At 36.3% G+C, this 24,367-nt stretch overlaps 1 protein-coding gene across 1 annotated transcript in view; it reads left to right on the forward strand.

The window, feature by feature from the left end:
* Nucleotides 1–24,367, forward strand: part of LOC104537970 (constitutive coactivator of peroxisome proliferator-activated receptor gamma-like) — a gene marked incomplete at both ends in the record, with an annotated part of 37,117 nt that overhangs the window by 3,419 nt on the left and 9,331 nt on the right. The window contains 3 exons of the mRNA XM_010181003.1: nucleotides 2,833–2,928; nucleotides 8,293–8,465; nucleotides 11,606–11,698. Coding sequence (XP_010179305.1) covers nucleotides 2,833–2,928; nucleotides 8,293–8,465; nucleotides 11,606–11,698 — 362 coding nt within the window. The remainder of the gene's footprint in view (nucleotides 1–2,832; nucleotides 2,929–8,292; nucleotides 8,466–11,605; nucleotides 11,699–24,367) is intronic.

Below are 24,367 nucleotides of genomic sequence, written 5' to 3' on the forward strand. Positions count from 1 at the left end.
TGTCTCGTGTTTCGGTGTTTTGCACATAGTTGGAATTTTCTTTAGGCTGCCTAAGCAGTGCTTCCACAGGCTGTTCAGAATCTGTTTAAACAAACAGATTTTTTTAATTTCACCAATGATATTCTGTATGTGCATCATGGGGAAAATTTTTGAAAAATTACTGGTTTTCCCCAGAGATATTTCCATGCAAGGAGGGTTGGCATTTAGTAAACATCTCCATTTCGTTCTTGATATGTTAATGTGCTGTCAGTTTGCAGGACCTTGCTTTCAGCTGTATTTGTTTGGCTGTTTATGTGAGTAGTCATATACTTTTGTTACTAATGGATTATAATAGTGAAAAGCACTCAGCTGATGTGGTGCTGTGTCCTGTACCAACATTCACATAGATTAAAAGAACAAAACTAGAGGTTTCCTATTGACTTCTCTTTTTACTGTTCTTGAGCCTGACGGGTGATGTGAAAATAATATTTCACTGGCATTTGGAATCAAGTGACACTTTGCTAAGTTGTGAGTTGTGGAACTCAGAAAGAATGAATGACATCCTCCACCAGCTTCCCCTCAGCAAAGCTTTTGTATTTCCATGCTCCTTCCTAGCATCCTCTTAGCTTCTCCCCATGTCTTTCACAACTCCCTCCTGCAATATATGGTGTTCTCAAGGATGTTCCCTATTGCCTTCTGCTCTCCCCAGATCCCATCTACCTTTTTGTTCAGATCTAGCTCTTCCATAGCTACCTGTGTATTGATTTCCCATCCAGTGTTTGGGTACAATAGGTAACTTGGCTTTCCTGCCTTTCTTTCAGTTGGTGCCCTAATAGGATCCCTCTGTCAGCTGAGTCGCGTGTTTCACAAAATGTTTAGGAATTTAATACATTTGAAATCTCTTCTCTGTCAGATTTAGTTGAAACAGAGCAGCGCATCCATGAATAAATTATAGGACAGATGTCCTAATTGTATTAGATTTGCTTCCTTAAGAAGCCAGGCTAAAATTTGAGAGGCTGAGCAAGCTGAATAGACTGAATGAAGCAGAGTAATTTACATAATTTTAAAACAGTACTCTTAAACATCAGAATGTTTCTGAAAGTGACTTTGGGATATTAAATTGGAGGGTTTTGTTCATGAAATAGCTTTATCACAGGCAATTATTTATAATCAAGATATGAGACTATTCGGCCACTGGAATGTGCAGTTTAAGGCTTTTTTTTTCACCAGTGTAGGCATTTGTCACTTTATTCTTAATGTCATCAGTTTTTGAACAGTGAAGCATGGCATGCCAGGTGTAATGCTGTCCCTCATAGTCCAGTCATTGGTTCTTCAGTCCCTTGCCTTTATTTTGCCATTGTGTTCAAGTCTGTGGGTAAGGAAGGAAGAAGCAGCAGGACTGTAAAACAGATTTTGCCATGTTCTTTTCTCCGTCTGTTATCCCTGACACTAGAACTCCATTTGAGGAATTTCTGTCTGTGCACCATAGCGCACTGCTCATTCATTCATGTCGACAGTAATTTGCAGTGTTAAGCTTTGAACAAGACCAGGACGTTAATGTGATCAAATTTTTAGGGGTGGTGGAGTGAAGAGGACAGTGTTGGAGAGATTTGTTAGGTTTGTTTTAAGCTAGGTAAAATTAGGATTAGGATTCATAATGTGGCATCAGAAATACTTGTGCAGTAAAGTGCAGGGTGATTTGAATGAATGATAAAGGCAGGAGTTTTTAAGAACAGTGGCTTCAGCACGAGTGAAAGCTAGAAGGAATTAGAGAAGCAATTCTGTGAATCTGGAAAGAGACAAGGGAAGGGAAAAACCTTTGAGATTTGGCTGGAAAAGACTTGAAAACATTATTCCAAGTGCCCAGGACTAGCTACATCTGTTCACTTCATACTGTTTACCAGACTACATGGGTGGAAATTTAGGGCACTAACATGGTGACCATGACAAAATCTGGACAGAATGCAGAAGCACCATTTATAACAATGGTAATGATCTTAGTTTTTTTTCATGAATACTTACATTGGAATGATGATAAGCTGACTGTTGGAAATTGAATAGACTGCATTTCAAAAGTTCCTAAATGCTTGAGATTTTTCTGAGGATTTTTTTTAAGCATCAAGTAGTTAGATGCACAACGCCAGTAGTGACATTTTTAATTAAAGAGGCACCTTACTCTTTATGGGGGGGTGGGAGGGTGGTATGGGGCCGAGTTGGGGTTAGAAGGTAGGAAGCCACTTGAGCTATTATGCATAAACAGCCCCTTTATACTAGATAAAAGGTTCAGACAGTGGGCTGTAAAGGCTCTGCATCTGATGATGGGATGACTCCATTGCTGTCAGCTCTCAAGTAGCCTTCAAGGCCTCCTTATAAAGATTTTGTCTCAAACCTTGACACAGGAAATGTCAGGGGAAATTGGGAGGAGAATCATATTAAGGACTGCCTGCGTATGTGGCAGTGTGACAGCCCTGAGAGACTGAGGTAGCTCATGTAGGTCCCTAAGCTATGCCAGATGCCTCCCAATCTTATAAACTGCCTGGAAATGGGAAGGCCTAAAATTGCCTGAAAGCCATTTTAGAATGCTTTCCACAGACTTTTGTACTTACATTTTTGGCTGCAATTCTAGACTCATGTTTATAGTACATAATTCAAACTCTCTTCATTTGTTCTGATGATTTGTCATAAAGATGCTAAAACTCATTTTTCTTGGTTTATGTTTAAAGAAGCTGAGCAAACAAGTCATTATGAAGCATCTTCCATGACTTTAGAATCCTGATCACCACTGCTTCCAACTTTTACACTAGTGTCAGTACTTGTATTTGACTTACCAATCTGATTCTGTCTTTTTTTCAGGTGGAAACTATCCTTTGGTAAAAGAGTGGTTTGTCTATTTTGGAAATCCTCTCCAGCAGCCAGACCTGATACGACCTGTACAACCTTCTATTCCAGGTACAATAAAAGTGTGTTTAAATCTGAACTGAAATAATGACATCACTAAAATCATCTTAGACAATCCATCATCACATGTTTTATATGGAATCCAAAATGACTGTGGAGAACAAGTTGATAAAGGAGAAATGCTGCATGCCTGTAACTGCTTTTAATTGCTCTGTGTAATTATAATATGATTCAGCTTTGAGCTACATGTTATTACTATGTCTTGTTAAATTCAGTGCTAATTCAAACATCAGTTTTGAAATGCAAACAATTTCTTAGAGGTTCTAAATACTGCTCTGAGGCCAGAATAAGTGGTGTGTAGGGCCATATTAAAATTCTTGTATTAAGCTATTTGAGAGAATGTGTTAACAAGACTGGCAGAGAATATAAAAAAGAGCTATTTTTAGATCATGTGTGACAACCTAAAAAGAGAATCCAGCTTTCAGTAAAAAAATAATTAAGCTATCTGTTCCTGTGAAGCTGTTTCAGCTCTCTTAAGCATCAAGTGGGTTTTTTTGGTGTTTTTATCTTCCTCCTTTGGTAAAGAACACATTAATGAACACTCTTAGCAAAATCAGTGCTGTGAAGAATGCGTTATTTATGAGGAAATACCTTGCACTTTAGTGAAAAGATTGGGCACTGCTTATGTCACTCATCTCTTTATTACTAAATTGCATCATACAATACAATTTAGGATAGGAAGTAAACAGTACTGTGTAAATTTTGTTGTTTCAGAGGGAAAATAGTTCTAATTATTCTTTTGTCTATACTATTGTAGTCATTACCCCTTGCTCTTTACTCTCACAACTCTCTCTCTAGTCATCTGCTATCGTGTGGATCAGAAGCTCAGAGGTTTTTTAGTCTTTCATATGAAAGGAATTAGTTCTGTTGAAATACAATACCATTGATATCTTGCTAAGAAAAATTACTATCTACTCAACTTCTTGAGAGTAACTACCAGCACTTCTTCCCTCAGTACCCAGAGCTTTCTGTAGCAGTCCTTCTACTGATCTTGTTTGTTTGTTTGTTTGTTTGTTGTTAGGGATTTCTTTAGAACCTACTTATTTTTAATTTTCTAGAATTACATTAAATTTAAGATTGCACATTTGTCTTCATATTTGAAACTTGTGTATTTAATGAGAGTCTTCAGATTCAAGGATGAAGGAAAAACAGTTGCTCTTTAGATACCAGCCGTTTCAAAATTGCTTTGAAAGGAACTGTTTGGAAGTACAAACAAGGTCTAATTTGATATACAATAGTCCTGTACCCTGAGATGGTATTAGGAGAGCGATTATCTAATTGACGTGATGATAGCATGAAATTGCTGTGAAACTTCCCAAATAGATATGAATATGCAGGGTAAAAAGTGATAGTTCTATCCTGTACAACTCTTTTATTTTGGCATACAATGATCTGGGAGTATGCATTTGTAAAATGAGTAAACAAAACTCAACAAAGGATAAAGCATACCTATGTAGTTATGTTTCAGTTTGCATGGCAAATACACTGTATTGAGTGTTGTGAAATTCTCCTTCCCAGATAGTACCTTCTTCCCTTGCTGATGAGTTTACTTAATGTCATATACTTTGGTTCTATTGCTCTGCAAACATGCTACACATAGAACCCACCTTCATGTTGACAATAAGCAGGATTCAAAATCACTGTGTTTGTTTATAGCAACCACATTAGAGGAGTTTATAGAAACAACATCTTCTTAGCCATAATCTTTACTAACTCAGTAATGAAAGGCTGTTCAAGCAGACTATTAAAAAAGGGGGGGAGGAGAACTTCTAGTGTTTATTTTTAGTGCTCTGTTGTCATTCCTTCAGCGAACAAATATTTTTCTAAAATTTTTGCAGTCCATATTTGTATGCCTTACATTCGCTCATGCATCTTCTATTTTCCACAGCCTGACTTTCTAATTCACCAAATAAGGTTCTCAGCAGCGCATCACATTTTTCAGACAGGGATCATATTTAGGGCTAAATTTAAAGAAGTTGTTATAGGAAGTTAGAGTTCAAGGCTGTCAATCAAGATCAGGTTACTCAGAAAAGAGAAAAAACCTTACCAGAAACTATTTGAAAAATCGCAAGTGCAGTTGATCTGGGAAGGTTATTTGTTTCATCTTTTTGGAATAATTGATAACCTCATCATCGCAACTATTTTAGAAGTGTACTAAGAATATATGGGAAATCTTGACTCTATTCAGTTTTATTTAGTTTTAAAAGTCTGAAGAAAGAATATTTGATATGAACTTTGAACTTTAGTGCACATAGCCATAGATATTGATCTTAAAAAAATAATCAGGATTCTCACGGATGTTTTGTGTATGTATAAAACAGCAGATTTATCTTTCATCTGAAAAGCTTGCAGGTGATAGATTGAATAGTTTTTTAAAAACCAAAGCATTGAAGCTGTAAGATGATAGCTTAACACATATTTAAAATATAGTGTGTATTATGTGTATGTATTTTTCTTGAGAGACAGTCTTCTGAATTAGCATCTGTACTTGCTCTTCATCTCTGTCTCTCTTTCTCCCTTCTGGAATGTTTCCTTTCAGTTGAATGAATGTGATCATGATGTTTCCCACACATTGACAGAGCAGCACTTAAATTGATAAAAATTGTCTCTGAGATGTGAATTTTGTGATCCAAGAAAATACTGTTTAACAACCATGTCTTGTGCGCATAGCTGGTCTATTTGATATGTGTGCATTTTATTATGGAACAGAGGAAGTGTTAAAGTCTTTATTGGAAATGTATGGATTCTGCTTTTAATTTTATTCCTGAGAATGTGTAGGATATTGTAGCTTCAAATCACAGGAGTTTGGGTGGACTTTCAATATTCTAATACTTGCATTTTACAGGAATATGTCATAAATATGCTCATGGACAAATTACTGTCTTTGAAATGCTTCTTTAATGGTCACATTTAATTGGCATTTTCATTCATGACATCTTTAAAAATTGGCTGCAGTTGTAGGTGAATTAATGTTGAGTGTTCCTAGCAAGTATGTTTTAAAATAAGTTTATGGACTTATTTTTATTGCTCAGTATTTACATGAGCATGTAAAATAATGAAGTATTAAAATTCTATTACTGATGTTATAAAATGAAATTTCTATAGTCATTACTTCAAATAGACATGAACATCCAAGTAAATTTCCCACTTTCAGGAATGTTTTCTAATTGCTGTAAAGTATGTAGTAAGGCTATAATAAGAGCAGAAAACAGTTTTGGGGGACTACTGTATATGAATCTTAGGTCTTTTGTTGACTGTACACATGGTCATGGGAGATTATTTAAACTTCAGTGTATTTGTTTCAATTATCTTTCATTTAAGGGTTCATATATTTGGCTCACTCTTGAATATTACATGGAATTTAATTACTTGTAGAGGAGATTTTTTTCAGAAAAATAATGCTTTTGATTGGTATGTGCAAAAGGAGATAGCATTAAGTTTTATTCCCTAGAGTAAATAACTTGTAATTCATCAGTACCTCTTTTTTCTCAGGCGCAAGTAGATGTTGTTTCTGAAAGTATAAGAAACTGTTTATGGAAAAGATGTCTTGCATTTTTTGGTGTCTCGATATAGATATGTAATCTTGATTATTGATGTAGTTCATGGTTTTACTCTGAAGAAACAAGGATTTCTATTATTAGGTATACCCCTGGATGCAATTCATATTAAAAAATTGCACAGATGGAAAGAGTACTTTAACTTATTCTTGGCATGTCTCTTCATATGCAGCTGATTTGGAACCTTCTGGAAAACAGAAACCATCAAAACTATTTGAGTTTACCCATGTAAAAATTGTCTCACACATTAAAGCTGCTTAACCTTGGTAGCAAAAGTTGGCTTTGTTTTGTTTTAATGCTTGTTATATTTGCTTTTCTTCCTGAAAGTCAGGCTCTGCTGTTGTTTTCTTTCTTAAGGCAGCAATTACCAGTATCAAACCCAGCAGTCTGAGTCTTATCATGCTGTCTGTACTGGGCCGCTCGCAGCCAGTATTTGTGTTATCACTAAACTTTTCTAATTCCATTTCTAATTCCAATCAAGCAACTGGTATTTTTTCTTAATATATGTATTTCTCTACAAAATAGAGTGAAAACTTACTGTATGATGGTAGTTCTTCACATGGTTAAAACTTTTGACGGGAGAGTTAGTCATAAAATTAGTAAGAGAAACATCCATCAGGAGATGAAGAAAGAAAATACTAACTTCTGTTCTAGCTTCCCTCTCTCCCAGGAATTAGTACCATTTGGTTAATGGTCTTTCTTGGCTGAATAAACATGGTCCATATAGATTTCAGCACCTTGTCACATTTACCATTTATTATCACCAAGTGTTCCTAACTGGACTACAGCTGCTGCATATCACACAGAAAAAAGAAAAGGTGTTACCAAATGTAGCTTAATTAGTCCACATTTAAAATTCACACCTTGTTTTATTTAACTACAGAAGCAGCAGTACTTTATGGGAGGATTCTGTCTTTAATCAGGATTCTTAGGTGTAACCAGTTAGCTGTTCTGTTATTTCACGTGCATTAGTGTTTATTTTGATAATGTATTAAATGTAATTTAAATAGGGAGAAAATTTTACATTAGTTCACACGTGTTCACAAGTTGGGAGATGGCAACATGGGGTAAATATTAAGGATTTGGAGACCAGGGTAAATGATACTATAAAAAGTCTGGAAAGATACATTATACATAACTAATGACAGTTATTCTGTGTGTGTTTGCAACAGCATTTCATACAGTAGCCTAGGGAGTGCAAAATACCAGGTAGCCTTAATTTTTTTTTCCAAACTTGCTAGTGGACCTACTGCAGAGGAGTCATACCAGCACAATGTTTTGTGGAGAATGTGTGTTTGCCAGAAAATGATATAGGTGACCAGTTTGTCCACGAAAACAGGTAACACGAGGATCCCTCAAGAAACCCTGATATGTTAGCTCTAGGAGAGAGGGGGAAGAAACAGATATGGTTGTTCCCTGCTGAATTGCTATTTTATGATGAATTTAACCTCATTTAATGCTACAGATCCCTAAGGGAAAGGACATACTTGTAGGCAAACTTTTTTCTTGTAAAGGGTAAAAGCCTGATGTCTTGAAGTTGTCACAATGTTGTTGTAACAATTGAATTCAGACCACTGCTTAAATGTGCCTGTATTCAATGCATTTGTTTAAATTACAGGCCTTAGATATTTTGGTTAATTTTTTTTCAAATGCCAAATTTTGTCAAATACGTTTTTTTTCCAACTCTGTGGTCCTTGCAAGTGCCAAGAGCAGATCAGTTGTTTCCTTTGAGATTGTAATAAGGAAGGCATGTTTTATCTTGTTGCTGCCAAGATAAAATAATGGGGTTTTTTTGTAGGTGGAACACCTAATTTGAAAACACTGTGGTTTGCCAAAGGACCTGGCATGGAAAAGCAACGGTATATAACATTTCTGGCATGCTTTCACCTTCAGGATGGGATGGAAGAGCTCCAATCTCTAGAAGCACCTGTTGCAGCATTCTGCTGCCTTCTGGCCTATCTTATGATGCAGGTAACTGAGGCAGAGTTGCTTTTTCTTCAGCTATCAGCACTGTTAGAAGTGACTGACTAATAAACTGTTTCTTACTAGCCTGTGCTGGATTTTTCTCTTTATCGTAGGCATAGTTGATCAAATATAATAGTACTGCATTACAGTATTTCTAATTACTCCATTTAACATGCATCATCCTGTTCAAGAAACACTTGGGTTTTTTTAGTAGTTAATCATAACACTTACATGCTCATGACAAAGCCTCTTGGGCAGTTTAACAGAGAGACTATGAACTGAGGGATTTCCACCACCTTTTGGGACCTATTTGCAAATTAAAGCTTCTCTTTTTGTGTTTCCTTTGTGCTGTCGAAAGACATTCCCTCAGGTGACTATGCAGGCTGTGCAAACAGGCAATATAAATATTTAGTCAGCTCTCACTACTTTTTCACACTTTCTTGTCAATCTGCTCAGCTTTAAACCAGAGCTGAGGGTATAGCTCTTCTCATTAAATTCTGAATTATAGGTGATCATTAGGTAGCAGTTCTGTTATAATTCTAAACATTTGGCAGCCTACAGAATACCTTAATTGTAATAAAAAGGAGCACAAGATTACTTCGTTTAAATTTCTCTTAAGTATTTAATATGTTGTCTGTACTTGCTACCTTTCAAATGCTGATCTCAAAAGCAGATTTTCCTTTCTGAGGATGAGGAAATTGTAATGCCTTTATCTCATCTGATAAGCTCTGTTGCACTTTTACTTACATTGAACTGCATTTTGTCTTGTTTTGCTTTTTCAGACCTCACTTTCCTCAGTAACAGATTTATAGTGGTGTATGATACATGAAAACAACTTCTCCCTGACTTTTCCTTTCTTTTTCTTTCCTACATGTTTGCTCAAACTAAGATGATGCATTGAGGAAGCACATATTGGAATTATACAAATGATCCATAGAGGTCCTTTTTTTCTTTAATTTTTGTATAGCAGAATATAAATTGAGTTTTTTTGAAGATGAAACTCATTAGACATAATTTCATACTTGGTGGTTTCAGTTAAGCAATATCCATTATGTGGAAGCTTTAAGTGTTTTTCATGTTTGGATATGAAATTACTGGTAATTTATTTATCTATTTTCACTGTTTCATTTATTTGTTGTGCTATCCTGTACACGCTTTCATAGCATGTTTACTAAATTATTTGAGGAGGGTTTCTTTAGCGGGATTAAGAGGAGTAACAAGACTGAACACCTACAGAAATGTGAATTTACTGAGCCTTGATCACAGCGTAAAGATTAAAAAAAAATAAAATGCTTGTTAGGGATATGGTTTTCAGAACTTTTTTACATTAGCCATTGGATAATAACAGAAATGAAAACAGTTTTGCAGCTCATGTTTCAACAAGAATAATAGCAGAGAAATCATGCAAAGGGCTTGGTTTGATGGAAGGATTTTCATAGCAGTGCCAGTTTCTCAACACCTGTCCCATTTTCCTGATTCTCTTCTGCCCTCTGAGATGCACTGATACAGTCTACCCTTCCCAGACTAGGGAATTGATTTGGATTTAAACATCTTTCATTGCTGAGTATTTTTAAACTTTGGTTAGTTCTCTGATATTGTCCATTTGTTTTCTTAGGGTGTTTGAGAGGAAAACATGAGAGCAAGAGTGTCAGCAGCTGTGCCTTGAGCTGGCCATACTGCTTCCATTTGTTTTATAGCTTAGAAAACAATGCTTGTCTAACGGTGGCCTAATTCACGTCTTTGCGTTACACTTTAGTCTTACATTTCAGAGGGAAGGTAGGTTGTTACCCCAAGGGCAATTTAAGCTGAGCAATTGTAGGCTGCCTTGAAGCTAGCTAACATTATTTCCATCAACTTGTATGAGGGAGAAATAAATTTCTTTAAAATTTCATTACTTATCATTTAATCTAATGTAAAACTTAGTTTTTTGCAGGAACCAGCATACTGACCGACCTGTTGGCCTTCCTCAAAAATTACGGGAAAGTATTTAATGAAAATTTTAGAGGCATTTTTTTTAAGTGAGGAAAAATGACCAGTAAACAAATCTTAACTATATTAAGAAAGTGTCATTTGAAGAGTAATCTTTTCAGAGAGAGTGCTTTTCAAATATCCTCCAAATAAAGAACAACCATGTAGATGAAAGACACTTTTTCTGTTTCTGCAGCATATAAAATGTGCAGGTTTAGTAAACCTCTCTTGTTGCTATTTACACAAAGGTGACTTGAAATACAGGGTAAAGCAGGGACATTATCAGATCTCAGCAGCCAGGTGGAGTTAATGAATACCAAGATGCATTTTTGAAAGTTTTTCTGATATCCCTCAAATTCTTGTGCTTTATGCAAGTTTTAACAGAGTCATAGAGGGCAGAGTATTTTACAGTGAGATAAGCAGCAGAGCCTTATTTTTTAAAAAATTCTCAGTAGTGGTTGAATATTTTTTATATTGAGGGGGAAATAATTGGTTGCTTCTCCTAAGTAAATACATGAATGAAGTAACTAAAGATGTCTTCATATTTTTTTTCCTTTTCTGTTGATTTACATCAATATTTTTTGTTATTTTTTCTCTCCTTCATTTTTTCTGTCACTTTTAAACTTTTTAATAGAAAACTCTAAGGGACTGAAATATCCATACACAATATTCCCCAAAATTCAAGCTGTTAAAATAAAGGCAATGAAGAGTTTTAGGCAGCCCTTTAACTTGACTGTAATCCCATAATGCTCACTTCTGTACTTTGCAAGAGAAACCTTCCCTCGAGTTCCAGTTGATGATGAGTTGGAGTGCCTGGTGGATCTCACCTAGAGCCCTCTTTATAGTAAAATTTGTAACAGCTATTTAGGTCTTATAGGCAAGGACAGGGGAATACATGAGAGGTAAGCATTTTGTTTGAGATGTGGAAATCCATATATATACACTATACATGGGTGTGCTGGGACATGAACTTCATTCCAGTTGTGAAAGTAAATGTTTTGTTCCTTTTAAGCATCTCTTCCTAGACAATGCATTCATGGTGGTCATATCTTTATGAGTTCATTGAGTTAAATTTGATGTGCTTGAGCAAGAGGAGACAAATTTCAGAAAGTTCCTCTTCAGATCCTTCAGATATATGATGTATATATTCAGATGTATTATTTCTTCATTTGTTTTAGGTCAGAAGCCTCTCTCTGGAGGACTTAAATGCATTTCTGGCACTCATTCTGTGCCTCAAAGGGAAGTCAGCTGCTCAACTGGCAGGTTTGCAGGTATGACCCGGAATAATTGAGTAACATAAAATATTCATGGTAAGTTTGGGTTAAATATTTTGGGGGAAAATTCTTCTGCATTAAGTATTTTCAGATACAGGAATGGAGAGTCATGGTAAATATATAGGCTTTTAATGGGCTACAGTTCACATGAATACTTACATTTGTTAATCATGTGAAAAAATAAATTTGAAAGGACGTTTTCTAGAGGTTACAGTCCTAGGGTAAGCAAATCAGTCTTCCTGACTTGGCTTCTAGTCTTCTAGCTAATGGAAAATTTGTAATGGTGAATCCCGTCTAGCAACATTGCTTCATTCTTTTGTCCTGAGGAGGGTAATGTTTTGGGACATAAGTTACGTCAAAATCACTACATTAAATAAAGTTCGGTAGGTATTACTACTTCTGGGAGAACATAAACATAACTTAAACCCAAGCAGAAAAAAATTCTTGTTACCTAATGTGGTCCACTGTAGTGAAGACCTTTTGGATCACTCTATTCTGTAATTATGCAGGAGTTATTTTAAAAATTTTTATATACTATATGCAAATTTGATGTGTTTCCTTTCCTATCTTCTTGAATCCACGTGTGGAAAAGCAGGTTCTTAGATGGTTGTTGCAGTAGAACCATCTAAATAGTTCTTCTTGCATATCTAATTATACAAGAGTATTTTCATAGCTTGAGATTGTATTCAAAGTATTAGCAGTGTACAGCACAGACTGCACATGTCAATGGCTATCTGAGCTGTGGGTTTACTTTAATGGGAAAAGGCTTAGAAATGGTTGTAACCTTAATGTGTCTTCACTCTGAAAATCTTGCTTATATTTCCAAGGAATTCTCTGTTACTGTGAACAGCCCATGCTAGAGTTTTAGAAGTGCTTTTGCTGATAGCAGTGTAAACGAACCACTCATATCTGTTGGTTTCTAGTGCGCAGGGACCAAAATGACAAAACCAATGTGATCCCAGTTTCATTATTTGACCTGTTGTAACAGATAAAGTCCAGCCTCCTATCAGGTGTTTTCCAAATTCAGCACATTCAGCACAACTAATCAAGTGTTAGAACTGTGTAATAGAAAAGAGACAATGAGATGAAGGCAAAATGGAAAACAGCAAAAATGTAGGATTTATTCCTGTGTTGAAGACATTATTGCACATAACATTTGTTGCACTTAACAATGAGTGTATTTTACGGTCTGATGTGAACAGGTGAGTAACAGTTTCCAAACCTTCCCCTGTTACCTTCAAATTAACCTCCCTTCCAATTTTTTGATGACTTGGATTTCCCAGTAGAAAATAGTTGCTGTTTCGCAGTTGGTTGTGTATTTCTGACTTGTCAAGCTGTATCAAGAGAGGATGTTATATTGTATTAATTGCCTTGAAAATACTTCTTTTTCTTCATATATAAACCACCTGTAAATTTGTGAGAGCACTAGGTTCAGTTTGGAGATTTGTATTAGGTTAATCTCGCTTCACAGATAGAGTAAAAAAAAATGGTCTTGTTTCATGTTTCTGTGCTTCTGAATTGTAGTGTGTAGATGAACTTAATAGTCTCCTGTGAATTTTCTCTTGGAAGGGCAGGAGACGAAACTAATAGAATATCTTCTATAAATAATCTAAAAATAATGATCAATAAAGCAAGCATTCTTAGCATTGTAATTCAAATATCCCATTTTCAAGATTCCATCTCAGAATAGCTTACACTGTTTTTACTCATTACTATATTTATTTAATAGTTTTACAAAACAAAATAATGCTCTTATTTTAATAGGTAGTAAATAGATAATCAGTAAGTATTTAATTGCTTAATTTTCTAGGTATTTGTGTTTAAAATCAGTGAAGGATCCAAGTGCAATGGGTTACACTAGTCCATAGCTGATTAATATATGTGTTTTATAGTAGGAAAACAGAGGAACAGAGTTTAATCTGTTTACCATACTACTGCTGCTCCACTGAGAAGTTAAACGTGATCCCTAGAAAGAAAACTTCCTTGAAAACTCTGTTGTTAAACTTAGTCAGCATCTGCAAAATTTCATGAAAATGTTTGCTCATTTGCAATTCTGGACTTAACACTATGTTATTATTTTAAATGTGGAATAAATGTTTACTGCTTGTAAATATGTTTTAGCGGAAGAAAACTTAAGTTCCACTATGAAGTGTGAGGGAAAATGTAAGCAGAGCCTGTTTTTCTCATAGAATGAAGAGATCTTTTCAGCCTTCACTTTAAAATCTGCTTTCTGATAAACTATCCATGTTTCATAGTTAATAAGATCCATAAACCCACAAATTCATGAAGCAGAAATGTCCATGGTTTGAATAGAGTGGGTTAAAGCCATGAAAAATATAGTTTGTCTCATGCTGAAAGAAAGTGGGCAGTAGACATGTAACTAAAATGCACATTAAATAGTTACTTTCTGAGAATAACATAATGTTTATACATGAAGATCTGATTATTTTTCAAGATAGATGGTTTCAAAATACCAAAATGTGCACATGATAGAGAAGAGATTTTTATACATTCTTTTTCTCTAAGTTTTTTTTCTATTTTCCTTTTGCCCCCCTTATATGGTAGATTAACATTCTGCTTTGCCCAGGACTCCCATAGAGTTTATACATAAGGTCAGAATTAAATTTTGGATCCCAGGTTGCCTATTTCCCTTCTTTCTATTTTAATCTGGTGTGCGGTTTTGGCAAAAAGCCCAGAGGGCCATCAGTCTAACTTTGAGGCCATCATTAAGAAAAAGAAGCACCAGCAGTCATGCTTGCAGTCTTGTTTCTTAGATTTTGCTGACCCTGGTTGTTTACAAGTGCAATTATAGATCATCTTTCACCTGTAATGCATGTAAAATACTGTTGAAACAGGAGAGACCATAGTGAATAATAAACAGAAATACATTTCTTCTAAGATTTCTCTGAATATGTGAATGTATAAAAAGTTTGTATTGGACGTGGAAAGTTGTGACTCACATGTTTTTTGTAGCCAAAGATGAGAGGAAAATTTGGTTAAAAAGGAAATACACCTGGAAATCAGTAGATGAAATTTGGGTCCTGTTAAAAAATGGAAATATATGTCAGAAAATAAGAACTCCAATTTAGTAGCAGTTGCGTGGGTAGACATACACATCACTGACTGCTGGAATTTATGGCATTTGCAGGCTTTTTATAGCTTTGCCATAAAATATCCAGTTATGTCAGAATATCTGCTTTGAAGTAATTACATCTTTTGTGCCACTCATAAAAGGATCAGTTTGGCTGTATGAGGTATAAGAAAATGGAGCACTGAAGTGTGTTCCTTCCATTTTTCAAGTGCTTGCAGTTATTTAAAAAGCAAAAAAACAAAAGTTAGCTTTTGGAATAATAATAAAAAATACTCAGCAAACTACTTAACTAGTTTGGCAGGTCAGAATAGCTTTAGCAAGAATTGTAGTTGCATGGAACCTTTGAATATTTCCCATTGTTCAGTGTCATGGGAGCAAAATTAGCTTGGTACTGGTATTATACCATTATACCACACAAGGTACTTTTATCTGAATATTTCCCTGAGGGACACTCAGTCACACTCATGCAGAAAAGCAGTATGTTTTAGAGTAGTGTAAAGATATCTTGGTCAGAGTCCCTCAGATTTCAGAATGTTTTTATGTCTATCCTGTGCTTTTAAACTCAGTATTCCTTCTCCCTTGCCATGCGGACAGAAAAGCATAAATAATACCCATTTTTCGAACATTCCAGAATTTCCATCTCCTGATCTATTTGGCAAGCCAAGCTACATTTGTCAACAGCATTAAACATGGTACTTTTCAGACAGACTCTAAACAGCCTTTGTGAGCTTTGTATGTTTTTCAGATTATAACTGTTTTTAAAAAAAACCTTTTTCCGTCAGGGAGTGTATATTTATTGTGCCTGTGTGACTGTTTCCTAATAAATAATTGCTTGGAGTTTAACTGTATTGAAGAAAACATAAAATACAAGTAAGAATATTGTAAAGATCTCACAGATAAGCCTCTCTTACATACTTAGGACCCGCTTCTGTGATGTGCATTGGTATTAACTGAAGTAGAATTTGAGTACATTCCCAAATGCTTTACTGAATTGAGGCTTTCTTTATATTCCCACAAAATTTGCATCTGTCAAAGTATTTTTAAAATGATAGGTGAGATTATAACTGACAGGGGGTGAGGAACAGAGGGGACTGAAGTAGTTTACTGATCTTGGCATTGCTTCCCTGCCCGTTCTCTCATCTGCTGTCCTTAGGTTTTCTCAGTGTTCTGGCCTAATTGAGAGCAAAAGTGCAGCAGTATGGGAATTCATTTCAAGCTGAGATTGATTCAGTCCCTGTTCAACCTGAGAAAGACAACCTTCTTGTGTCCTCAAGATAGTCTTAAAGGAACTTAAAATTCAAGTTTTCTTGGTCCTGTTGCCTGGACAACTGGCTCTACCTTTCTATGCCGCTGTTGGTTTATAAACAGATTAAAAACATTTTCTTAAGCCAAAATATTCAACTTCCAGGCAAGACTGCTGTTCTTCCCCGCTCTCCCCCCAAGTTGGGTATCTTTACTAGTAATACTAGAGTCTGTTTCCCTGAACATTTTTTGCACTTGACATAAGCTCAAGTATCTGTGTCACTGGCACAAATACAAACCCCAGCATGACTAGATCGGCTTTTCTACGTTCTGAGAAAAATGCATTCATTTAGTTGGATTCAGTTTGCTTATGGATAAAATCTTGAGTGTGATTTTGAGCAAGTGCCTTAAACCAGAGGATTCGTATTCCTTTCTGTGGAAGGTGATCTTGCATTTTTCTCCATAATTGTATGAGTTTGCTCTGCTTTTCTCTGAGTTTTCTGCTTTACTGCCCCGTAGCTCATTATTAGCAAGGTTTCAACAGCAAGGAAATAGGAGCAATGTTTCAGTTATAAACTGCTTTTAGGCTTATATAGCATAAACAATTTTTTGTGATGTAAAAGTCACTCTAGAATTTCAGATAACAAAATTACTGTTAATTGCAGAAGGTGAAATGTAGTTATTGGTAGTGAGAGTAATAAACCTCTCCCGAAATATTAAGCAAGCTGACAGCTTCGAAAAAGTCAGAGATAACTTATTGCAGAGAAGGAAAATGATAATTTCTGGTATCAACTGACATTTTCCTGCCAAGCTTGTGTTGGTCAAAGTGTATGTTTACTCATGAGATAAATCGTTTTCACTTCCTTGCGTACTGTGTGCTAGAAAGAACAAGCAGTACATGAGGGTTGGAGGTGGTGTTTGCATGGCGTAGGTGAGGCTGCTCTCCATTGCCTTGAAGGGCTGACCTGTGTCCCCGCAGGGCAGGTGATGTGCAGGGGCTGGAGCCAGGGCGGGAAGGGCGCGTGCCATGAGGAAGCGGTGGCATGTGTGCACCTGCCTGTCATCTGCTCGGGGCTGCCTGCACCTGCCTGCGTGCCCCTGTCACGCCTGAGCAGGAAAGCAGACTGCACATCTGGGCTTTCCCTGGACAAGCAGATGGCTATGTGTAACTTCGGAGAAGCAAAAATGTTTTCTGAAATGGCCTAATAAGCCATTTACAGGTGGATGGAGAAAGAAGATAAAACAAGCCTTTAGGCATGTGGTTACAGTGCTTTGTAGGATGTTCTGGAATTTTTCAAATTACTATAGTAGAAATATTCATCCTGAAGATATCAGAAACATCAAGGCTAACCAAGAACTGATTTGTTCCCTTTCTTTTCGAGTGTATTCTTGATTGACATTATCATTGTCCAGGGGTTAAAAGTCATGACAGTGTCCAGTTCCTATCTGTTGCTTCCTCTATGACTATGGTCAAATTATTCAGTTCTTTCTTGTATTTTAGTTCTTACTTGTAACACTCACGCACCAGTAGTCTCAATAATAGAAGTTCTTTAGTAGAAAGTCCTGTATAAATGTGAATTTTTAATCTTAACATCAATATTGATGTCACATGTATATTTTCCTCCCCTTTACCTTTATTTTGGGATTATTTCATTTGATGTTCACTGAACAATAGTCAAGATGTGGTTAAAGGAGCTTTTTATAAAGAAATGGAGCTGTGTTAAGATAAAAGTTACACATACACATTATAACATCCCTACCAGCATTATATTTTAGCACCTGAGGATATCATCACTCATTAAGACAATTCTATCCCAGTGTTATAAGTGAGAAAACTACACACATGAACAATAAACACCAGATGTGTAAAGGTGCTTGTATGTTACCTCCAAACAAAATTAGTTACTTATGAGGAGATTTAGTTAATTGTTTAGTAATCTATTAAGTGTGTTTAGTATCACACAAGCACTAGAAATAAGCATATGCACATTAACTAAAAAAGTATATTACATTCAGCTAGGCTGCTACATATTCCCTTGATAGTTTTGAAAGGAGAAACATTCAGTTCCTTGCCAAATATGAAATTGTATGTATTAGTTTTAGCAAGGGTACTTAATGTATACCTAGTTACTGTTTTCTATTTAGCAGTAGTTTTCTATTTTCTTTGTGTATATAGGATACAGAAATACATCTTGGCAGAAGATTTTTCTGTGCTGGAACTGAAGTTCCATAAGCTCTAACTAAAGTCAGTGAGAGCTTTACTACTGAATTTAATAAAAGTGGAACTATGCCAATACACTTTTGAAAAACAATCCCTCAGTCTGCTCAGTGTTATTTACTTTTTGGCAAAATTCTACAATTTTATGTTGTATTTGTACACTGAGGCTTCAATACCACAGAGGCATACTTCAGTCTAGCAACAATGACAAGTAATGTTTTTCAATTATGGGAGGCTGAAAGCATAGTGATTCTGCAGGAAGTTTATTTTGGCACAGCACTTTATGCCAAAAAAAAAAAAAGGTACCTTTTGTTTTGAAATGGCTGTGGATCAGTTCCTGAGGCTGGATTGTCAGTGAATGCTTATTTCATCAACAAAGTGCCTGAGAGTCCAATGCTGGCTGAAGTGCTGAGATCCCAAATTTTGTCTTATTACAGAGCATGCATTTTCTAAACAGCATTCTTCTCCCTGTTAAGTGCACCTTTAAAAATGGCCAAGTTACTCTCACATTGTTTCCCTATATTCAATTTGCTCTGACATAGTGCTGACACAACTAAATGTAGACTATTACATGTAAGTAATGCTATTTTCTTTAAAACCTTTGTTTCTAGTCAGTTCTTGAATAGCTCAGAATACCATCTTTATGCCACAGCTGTGTACACCAAACAAGGATTCTCCAATTTCACTGCTTCTGTTCATCTAAAGTACAGCATGTGGTTGATGTTCTTGTGCAAAAAGGTAGCAACTTTCAAGCCATGTATGGCAGTTTTCCACTCCAAAAGAAATAGGTGTTCTGGAAGTGGATACTCTGTTACAACTTAAGTACAAATCAATTCCCAGTGTCTTGAACATACCTGAGCACAGGTTGCAGGTTGCCAGTTCCTTTCGTTGGTCATCTGAGATACTGCTGCATTGATTCATGGTTCGATTTGTCTTGGACCTCAGGGTTGTTGTGAAACAGAAGCAGACCGGTTCTTCTTTTCCTTCTCAACCTGTGGACTTAACACCTGGAAAATTCCTTAGCCAGAACTGTTTACCTTGGACTTCACTTTGTATCACTTCAAAGGTGAACCGTAGCATTAACAATCTTACTGTTGGAACTGCTTTGCAATACAAAGAAACCCTAGTAGAAAAAAAAGACCAAAACAGCAGAACTTATATTGCACTAGCAAACAGTGTTTGTTCTCCTGGAGTTCTCTATAGTAACAGTCTTGGTTCAATGACAGTTTTATTTGAGAGCTTGTATGCCAGACATGGCATTAGTAACACTTGTCATAATTTTTATGGAAGCTGCAGAGCTTCAGACATACTAAATTTTACCTAACATAATTCTACTGAAGTTCACTGGTCTTTCTGTTGGTCTCAGTGGGAAATAGGTCCTTCTCTTAAAAAGCATATATTCAAAACAGCTTAAGAAAGGGAATGGTCATACATTAGGACATCTAAATAGATTTGAACATCTACTCTGGAAAGGCACAAAACCCCTAATTTTTAAGCTTGGCTAAATTAAACCTTAGACAGTTTTAGCAGTGAACTCCCACCTATCAAAATTTCTTTGTAGTCACAACAGTGTCTTAATCCACGGCAGTGGTTTCACAGTACACTGCAAAAAACATCCCCAAGATAGGTCACCAGACAGCAGCACACAGAGCTGTTGCATGCCCAGCCAGCTATCATTTGCCAATATAATCTGCGGCTGGGAAAGGACACCTTGCATTACTGGAGGCAGGCAGGCACACTCTGCTGAGCACCTGTGGCGGTGGTAGAATTTTTACACCTAAAACTTTGCTCTGTGGACCAGTCCTATGATTAAGCAAAGAGAAAGGGCTAGAGTAAAGTGTGGATAAGGGCTTTAGATCAGGAGTATGGTCAAGATGCAGATAGTAGCAAGCAAAGCCCCTCATTTTAAAGGTTTTGGTAAAGGAGCTTGTCAGTGTATAGTAGAATACAGAAATATCTACTGTGTGTCAGAAAGTAAGAAAGTGGTAGCAGTTTGATCTTTGAAGGCTTATAATGGAAAGTTACTGGAACTGAGAGAGGGAAGTGAGCTTTTGTATGTGTTTTAAATTTTTCTCCATGTCCCCTAATAACTTTTGAATATGTTGGCTAATTTCATCCACGTTTGACTGAGATGTAGGAGTCTCTGAGAGAAATAAGTTACAGCCAATTCTTTGAAATAGACAGCTGGGGAGAAGGGGGAGGCACTCAAAATTGTCCAACAGGAGGAAGCTTTCATGTGAGATCACATTAGGGCATCCATTGCTACAGGCATGGGAAAACATTTCAAATAATTACTGAACCATTTCAGATGCTAGTGACAGTAGCACATACAGATGGCAGTGATTGACACCCTGAGAGCCCATTGGTTCCTGGTGCAGATGTACCAGGAGTCTGTCAGCTGTTTGTCCCCCATCAGGGACAAACTTTATTAGTTGCAACGCAGGTGAAGCTACCAATACCTCCCCTTCTCATAATTCTGTGACATTTAACTAATGTATGAAAAAAAGGGAAAGAAAATGTGATGAGAGTTTTTAGAGACCCAAACACATAAAATATATTTTTCTACTAAATAAATCCAATATTGTCTAATGAGAGAGGGAAGTATGTCATCAAAGCCATGAGCATGCATTTAAGACAGTAAAAATGAAAATCTTAATGAATCCATTCACTTTTGTAGAAAGGATGTGGCTGCTGGCTTGACTACATTCAGTCAGATCAGATGGTTAGCCTGATGACTATAACTCAAAGTTTATGTGAATGTTCTGTAAATGGTATGTATATTATAGACTGTCATTAGCCCGTTAATAATTTAGATCAGAATTGAGCCATCTAAATCTAAAATAAGAAAAGTAATGATATTTTATTCCTTTTTGCAGGTGCTAGTGTGCTGTCCATTACATAACTGTGCAAATAAGCTGAGGGGGTTAAACATTTTAACTGGTGATATTCATCGTCACAGAAATGTCATTTATGATAAGTTTTGTTGTAAATATGATTAAGAGCCGATAAAGGCTAATATTTTTGAAAATGAAACAAGAAATGAAAAGCAGTCTTTTTGGAACTGAAGGAGACTTTTTTTCTGCAGATTGGTGAGCAGTAGTACTTTTTTGTTATTATTTTATAGAGTGCTTAAAGGTAAAAGCACTTTTGTAGCTTTTTTATATTGACTTCATTGGAGTTTTTGACTTAATGTAAATAAAAGTGATGTTCCCCAGAAAGGTATCATTTTACATCAAACTTCTGATAAAACCCGGTAAATAAACTTTCCTCAACATATAAACACTAAACAGTTGGGTTGTTTACTGCTAAATATTTACTGGTAAGCCTTAGACATTTAAAAACTGGTTTTTCAAGTTTCTGTTGCAGCAGATGTGCTCTTTTCAATCCCCATTTCCCTTTGCAAACACCTTGTTTAAGCAGGAAGAGCTTAATTTAAGATGTAATCTTTTAGCAGAATAAACCTTAGCTGCGTTTTCAAAATACTGGTGCTCTTCTCCCCCCTCAGTTTGAAAGATCAAGGAAGCAAGTGATGTGCTACACCCCCAGCAGCCAATTGCCTAAAGCTGACTGATGCCAAGTAAAGGTACTGTTTCACCAGCCCATCTCTGTAGGAGAACACTCCTTAAATTACCACTATTTCACCAGTTTAGGTTATCTTTGCTCAAGAACAGAGCACATAGTTCCAGTGTACAGGGGTTTCAGCATCTTTTGACAACTCACACTGGGAATTTATACTAATGGCTGAAGACAGAAAGATCTGGAATTCAAGAACAGACTCTTTTGCTTGAATGAATTTGTTTAGTGATACTCTCTGTTGCAGAGAATATAACTTCAGTGAAGCTGTCATCAGTTGACAGTTCATCTCTCTCTGTTTTGAACACAATGTGCTTTACCTCTCCCAGGCAAATCTAAGCCTTACTATTTTAATGACAAATTCCTGAGATAGGATCTACCTGCTGCCTTTACTGCTCAAGCATAAATTGCCTATGGTTAAATGTTGGATCATTTAAGATACAGGTGGATTTGAGGGAGGTAATGTAAGAAGTAGTATACTGATAATATACTGACTAAAATCAAATTAATCTAAAAAGAACCAGTTAAACTAGGAAAGTACTCAGATTTTTATCTCTATCACTTGAATTCCAGCAGTTTATTGCTTGGGTCAGATTTATTTGATTTTTAATTAGTGTTCTTCAATTGATTAATTTTAACTAGAAATTAACAAATACTAACCTGTCCATGAGTGTTGTATTTTCCTTTTTATAACAGAAACAAGTATGTTCTTTTGAGGGTGGGTGGGGTGGGGAAAACTGTTTTATGTAATTTTGAAGTTATTTCTTTTTAAATTTGTGTTTCAAAATGTTAGGCATAGACATATCTTCTATATTCAGCATAGAGAAGACAGCAGATTAGGAAAAAATAAAATGCATAAGAACTTTAACCTAAGTAATAATTATTAATAAAAATTTTTCATTGAAAAAGTGTGTTACCAGTATGTTGTTGAAAATCCCTCTGAAGAAGCCAGTTCTTAAACGAAAATGTAGTATTCAGTGCATTGAGACACAGATGATGTGTAAAGTAGCACAAGTAGAGAATTGTAAAATTATTACCATATCTTTATTTTTCTCCTTGGTTTCTAGAAATGAAGGCAGTGGAGTGGCTTTGCCATACGGTTCTAACCTTCATTTATGTGACATCTGGCATATTCAGACACTTGCCCCCACATTTCAAGTTTGGTAGAAACTACTCAGCTTTTTAACATAATTTAAACCCTCTAAATTCTATAGAGTGGTGAAAGAGTTGTGGGGTTTTTTAGTACATTCCTGAAAATAGGTTGTGCAGCTTTCAAAGTGCATAGGATAAAGTTCACACCTCTGTCAAAAAATGACTTGTGAATCCACAAGAAAGACTCAGAGGACTACTAGTATTTCCTTAAAACATAGAAGTATTTTTACATCCTGTTTTTTTAATTATTATTACTTAATTAGATGTAATTTGAGCTGAAAGTTTGCATTTCATATACAAGATCCATGTATTTTTCCTCCTGTAAGTAAAAACTCTTCAGCAGGCTATGCAGCTTCTGAGTCTGGATTTGCAAACTGCTCCTGTGAGCAAACACAGGCTTCTTGCAAAGCCTTTTTCTGTGGTCAGTGAGGATGCACACAAACACAGAGATCAGCCTGAGCTTGTGGTCCACAGGCTAAAGCCCTGTGTTTCTAGCCAAGAAAAAGGCATGATACAAGTCTGTGATGATGGCTTTTCTAGCAAAGACATATCTCAGATTGTTAGGAAAAATCATTATACACAAGTGTTTTGGGTGCTGTAGCACTTCTCTTGTTCTTTTCCAGTGGGCTTACCCAGTTCAGCTCAGGTCTTCTAAGCATATCAGTAACCTCTGCTGCAATGATACTAGAGGACTGTGAACTTTGAGTTCTCAGTCTTCAGTCAATGTTATCAAATAGGAAAAGTAATCTTTTTCCCTGAATGCTGAGAGGGTGGGGAGCTGCTGTTGGTAGGAGCAGCAGCAGGGGCACAGCGCAGGCAGCTGGTGCAGGAGGAGTCGTTCTCACGCACTCCCTGTCTCTCTGACACAAATGTCATCAGCTGGTGGTAGGAGTAGCAGCAGCGGGATCACAGGGGTGTATCTCACTGGGGTCCTGAGTTTATAAAAATAGTAAAAAGAACAGACACAATTTCCAATAAGAAGTAATCTCTAGGGTGTAATGCCCTAGAAGGCAAGCCTCCTTTTCTTTTGGAATTTTCCACTTCTCCGGATCGTGACGTCTTTGCATTGCAGACACCAAGCAGTTGTGAGCATTCCCGTGGCAAAGCAAGTCTGTGGTTTGCCATGTGCACAGGCTCATTGTTATCAACTCACTGTGCTTTCATTTTCTTTGTTTTTCATTGCCAGACGTAGAAAATTGAAACTACCATTTAGTGAATGTATTTCCTGTCTTATTAAAATAATGAAATTGCTGGTGATAGTTCTTGCCTTGATTTTCATTTAAAAAATAAGCTTCACCTGATATCCAGAGCCCTGATACTTCAGTGCTTTAGGAAGGTTCTGGATTGATATCGCTATGCAGTGAAGTCTTCTACCTGTAAAACCTGTCAC

The sequence above is a fragment of the Mesitornis unicolor genome, unplaced genomic scaffold (genome assembly GCF_000695765.1).
Source record: "Mesitornis unicolor isolate BGI_N332 unplaced genomic scaffold, ASM69576v1 scaffold23893, whole genome shotgun sequence".
NCBI lineage: Eukaryota > Metazoa > Chordata > Aves > Mesitornithiformes > Mesitornithidae > Mesitornis > Mesitornis unicolor.